This window comes from Musca vetustissima, unplaced genomic scaffold (genome assembly GCF_032173495.1).
Source record: "Musca vetustissima isolate MV318-11 ecotype Yass unplaced genomic scaffold, APGP_CSIRO_Mvet_v1 utg23551, whole genome shotgun sequence".
NCBI classification, from domain to species: domain Eukaryota; kingdom Metazoa; phylum Arthropoda; class Insecta; order Diptera; family Muscidae; genus Musca; species Musca vetustissima.
In genome coordinates this window covers 112,973-117,935 of record NW_026889601.1, presented here as the reverse complement: position 1 = coordinate 117,935, position 4,963 = coordinate 112,973, and the positions used below count along the sequence as shown (strand labels likewise).

Genomic DNA, 4,963 nt, shown 5'->3' with positions numbered 1-4,963 from the left:
CTTTTTAGATTATTAAAATACCAGCAGACCTGCAAAACGGCACCCATTAAGAAGAAAACACTCTCCACATTTACAGTTTTAAACTGGCATGCACTTTATTATAATATTTTTTGTTAGATTTTCGTGTTTACTTTTTCTTTAAACAATAACTTTATACAACTTCTTAAAATGGATTGGTTTTCTTTTACGGGTTAGTAACAATATATTTTTGGTATAATGCAGGGGGAGGGTTAGTTAGTAAGTTATGAGATGTCTTAATGTAATGAAATTGGAACCACATACACAACAGTAGGTCGTTATTTTTACTCTTAATCATAATGTTTACATAGCTTTCATGGCTTCTGGTCGTCGTTCCAACAAAACATTGAAACCATTCTCAATCTTCAAAATAATATCAGCCTGTAATTTGAAGTCCTTTTCTTGTTGGCTGCTGTGAACGGAATAGTTACGAATGATGGTGGACAACAGGACCTTCAGTTTCAACATGGCATATTTACGGCCGACACAACTTCTGGGACCAGCACTGAATGGAATGAAACTGTAGTAGTGACGGTTGGCCATACGCTCTGGTAAGAAATTGTCGGGATCGAATTTTTCGGGATTGGGGAAGTATCTGGGATTACGGTGTACGGCAAATTGGGCAATGACCACAGTTGTGCCCTTGGGAACAGTATAGGGACCAGATGCCAGCTTAACATCGAATTCTGTGCGACGAGCAATCATTGGTACTGGTGGATACAAACGCAGAGTTTCCATAATGACACGTTCCAAATATTTCATTTCCATGGTATCGGCAAAGGTACAGTCACGCAAAAAGTTTTCACCGAAAATGGCTTTTTGTTCGGCCAAGACTTTCTCTTGGATGTCCTTGTAGATGCCCAACATGCAGAGGACAAAGCTGGAACCGGCCGAGGTGGTGTCGTGACCCTCAAACATAATTGTGTTGACTTCATCCATGACATCCTTATCGGTCCATTCAACTTCGGGGTTCTTGGACATGGCCATCATGGCATCCAGTAAGGCAAGGCGTTTCTTGGCACCTAGAAATGAGGATACAAATTAAAGGGTTTTTTCGAAGAAGTTATTATTTTGTTAGCTATCCACTTACCAACATCATTTTCATCAATGTCATCCAAATCATCGCGGAGACCCTCCTTCTTCTTGGCTTGTTGTTTTTGTTTGCTGATTTCATCATCTTCCTCAACAATGGCACGAGATTCAGCATTGAAATTCTCCTGACGTTCGGTGACAACCTTACGTGTCATACCCAAAATAATGTCCATCATTTTCTTACCCTTCTCGCTCATGCTGCTCAAATTGTATAGAGCATCCATGCGGTAGAAGAATTTCAGTTGACGCTTGTGGATGATATCACACATATCGACCACAGCCTTGGCGTATTCCAAACTCTTATTGTCCTCGGGCACCTTCTTAACACCCATGGCAGTTGAGAGCAGAATTTCCACAGTAGTCTGGGACATATAATTATGGACATCGAATTCCTTACCCAATTCCTTGCCCATACGTTCTACCACTTTCTTAGAGTGCTGAACAAAAGCTGGGATGAAACTCTTCAGGATGCTTTGATGGAAGGTGGGGGCAATCATTTTACGATGATGTTGCCAATGATGACCATTCGAGATGAGTAAACCATCACCGAACCATGGCTTGAAGAAACGATATTCAATCGATTTTTCCAAATGAGTGTGGGTGCTGAGAATCAATTCGATATCGGGAGCATTCCACAAGAAGACAACCAACATGGGTCCCAAAAAGCCACGCATAGCACCGCCATAGGTTTGCATATAGCCAATGCCACGGGCAAGGATTTCTACAGAGGGGTAAAAGAAGGGGAGAGAGAGAGTGAGAGATGACAAAAAAATCAAATATTTTCATTTCGATATTTAATAATTTATTGGCCAACTACTCTGCAGTAGATGGCTAATTTGGGCATCTACTGTACAGTAGGTGGCCAAAAATTTACATCTACTCCACGGTAGATGTCCAAAGTGGATATCTATTTTACAGTAGATGGCCCAAGTGGGCCAGATTAGGCTTCTTATCCACAGTCCATGACCAAATTGGTTATACACTCTATAGTGAAGAACATCTACGCTATAGTAGATGATCACATTGGGCATCTACTCCAGATTAGATGGCCAAATTGGACATCTACTAGATTTAAGTTGATCAGATTGGGATTCTGATCTATAGTTCATGACCAAATTTGTTAACTACTCTATAGTTTAAGACCAGTAGATGATCAAATTGGGCATCTACTCTGCTGTAGATTACCAAATTTCGCATAAACTTTGCATCTACTCTGTAGACGATGGCCAAATTCCTCATTTACTCCTTAGTATATATTTCAATTTTTTAATTGTATTTTCAAAACCTACCAGCATTTGTCAGATGGGCCACCAAATGGCCATTACCAATCAATGGCAACATTGGTGGGGTGGGCATATTGGCGGTTAACTTATATTTGCGGGTATTCCTTAGCCATATTTCGTAAAGGGCTACAGCCACAGTAATTCCCAAAATAGCAGTCCACAGAGGACTCAAGACGGTCTCCGAATCCGCCGAAGAGGCCTTGACATTATCCATTGCTTCCAAAACCACAGTATCCGCTGCCATGTTTATTTCTATTTATTTATTTAAACTTAACTTAAAAAAACAAAAATCGATATTTAATTTCTATTTCCACCGTACGGATATTTTTCGAATGTAGAACAGCTTATCCGATGGTGTATTCCTAACTGTTGATTAGTGCTTAATATATTTGGATATTTATAATATCCGATTAAACAAAGCGGTCAGACAGTTCAGTCAAAGTATATCATTGCGTTAATTAAATTCTACAAAGTACAGAGTTTACAAAAAACAAAATTTTACACTGCATTTGCATACAATTTAAATTGTTGTGCATTGTTGCGTTATTAACACATTTAGTTGTTGTTGTGTTTTCGATTTTTTTTTGGGTATTGATTATTTATTTTGGAAAATTTACGTACGCAATTCAAATTCGTCAACAAGAACCACTACTAGTATACAACTTTGTTATAAACAATGTTTCATTGTGGAGAGTGCAGGGTTGCCATGTGCAATTTTAATTAATATATATATAATATATATATATATATATATAAGCGTGAATATTTTTAAAGGTCTAAGAGAACGTGTGTGGATTTTTGGAAGAATATTTTGTAGATGTATAGAAGAGCTGTAATTGAAATGTATAAATAAAGATCATGCAGATTTCTAAGCTTGAATTTTTTAAGAATAATATTTTAGGAGGTATAACCGAGCTATAAGCATAATTTTTTCAGAATATTTTGTGTGATACTAAGATATATTTAACACGGATTTTTAGAGAACATTTGATAGGTTCTAGTAGAATCACAGTATTTTTTTGGTTAATTTCACATCAACATTTGCCCAACGTTTTAGATGCGTGGATTTAAAAAGTGAATTTTAGATGCCAGTGCGTAAATTGTTAAACACATTTTTATACCCTCCACCATAGTATGGAGGGTATATTAATTTTGTTTTTCCGTTTGTAACTCATCGAAATAATCATTTCCGACCCTATAAAGTATATATATTCTTGATCAGCGTAAAATTCTATGACGATATAGCATTGTCCGTCTGTCTGTCTGTTGTAATCACTCTAGCGTCTAAACGAATTGAGATAGATCGCCAAAATTTTGCATATATTCGTCTTTTGTCTGCAGGCAGGTCAAGTTCGAAGATGGGCTTTATCGGGCCACGTTTAGGCATAGCCCCCATATAAGGGTACTCCCCAATTTTGAGTATTTTGGCGTTCTTCAGCGCGTTTTTCAACAGAATTCGCTGAAATTTGCTACATTAGGTTCCTACTGGGTACTTACTGTCTTCACAAAAAATTATAAATATAGGTCCACTTTTTCTGGTAGCCCCCATATAACGGTACCCTCTAATTTTCAGTATTTTGGGGGTTTTGATCGTAGTTTTCAACCGAATTGGCTGTAATTTAGTACTTTGAGTTCTTATTGGGTAGCAAATCTCTCCACTAAAAATTATAAATATAGGTCCATTTTTTCTGATAGCCCCCATATAAGGGTACCCCCCAAATGTCGGTATTTTGGGGTCCTTGAGCGCGTTTTTCAACCGAATTCGCTGAAATTTGGTACATTGGGTTCTTATTGGGTACCAAATATTTCCACTAAAAATTATAAATATAAGTCAATTTTTTCTGGTAGCCCCCATATAAAGGTACCCCCAAATTTCGGCATTTTGAGGTTCTTGAGCGCGTTTTTCAACCGAAATCCCTGAAATTTTTATTTTGTAGCCGTATATGGAAACACATCTCCCTACCAAAAATTATTAATAGTCAACCCCTTTTAGGCGTAGTCCCTACATAACCCCATTTTCTATATTAATATAATTATCGGATTTTTCCGCGTTTTGGGTTTGGTTATAACACTCTGTTGTAATCATTTCACCTGCGAAGGAGGTACGAGAAGGCATGGACCGATATTCCCCAAATTTGGACTTGATCTATGTTTGGAAGACATAATAAGATGGGATAAAATAAAATTTTTCTGAAACGGATTTGGTCCAAAGAAACATGGGGTCTAGAACCAATATTTCGATGAGGCACATTTTCACCGTATCAAAGTGATAGTGTATACACACTAATTAGCCATAAGGCTGAGGGTATAATTTTCTATTAAAATTATTGTTTACATAATCGGTTTGTAGATATGTCGGTATAGGTCAATTTTTTTGTATGTTCCCTATATTTTCATTTCAAGTCCGTGCGACGAATTTTTAGGTTTTCGACTGTCAAAAAGGTCTAAACGTCGAAAACGTCATATACATGTATAAAATGTAATAAATGTAGTAAACGTCATTTATTTGAATATCATTACCATATATAGGTATTTTGTAGAATATATATCATTTTTATATATATCTGACT

The 4,963-nt window shown here is 37.0% G+C and overlaps 1 protein-coding gene across 1 annotated transcript; it reads right to left on the bottom strand.

Moving 5' to 3' along the window:
• Window positions 1-321: 321 nt before the first annotated feature.
• Window positions 322-2,607, bottom strand: LOC133337268 (cytochrome P450 4g1-like). The gene is made up of 3 exons (XM_061545510.1): window positions 2,400-2,607; window positions 1,109-1,831; window positions 322-1,040 (listed from the first exon to the last, which is right to left on the bottom strand). The coding sequence occupies exons 1-3, from the start codon at window positions 2,605-2,607 to the stop codon at window positions 322-324; spliced, it is 1,650 nt and encodes a 549-aa protein (XP_061401494.1).
• Between the last annotated feature and the right edge of the window lie 2,356 nt (window positions 2,608-4,963).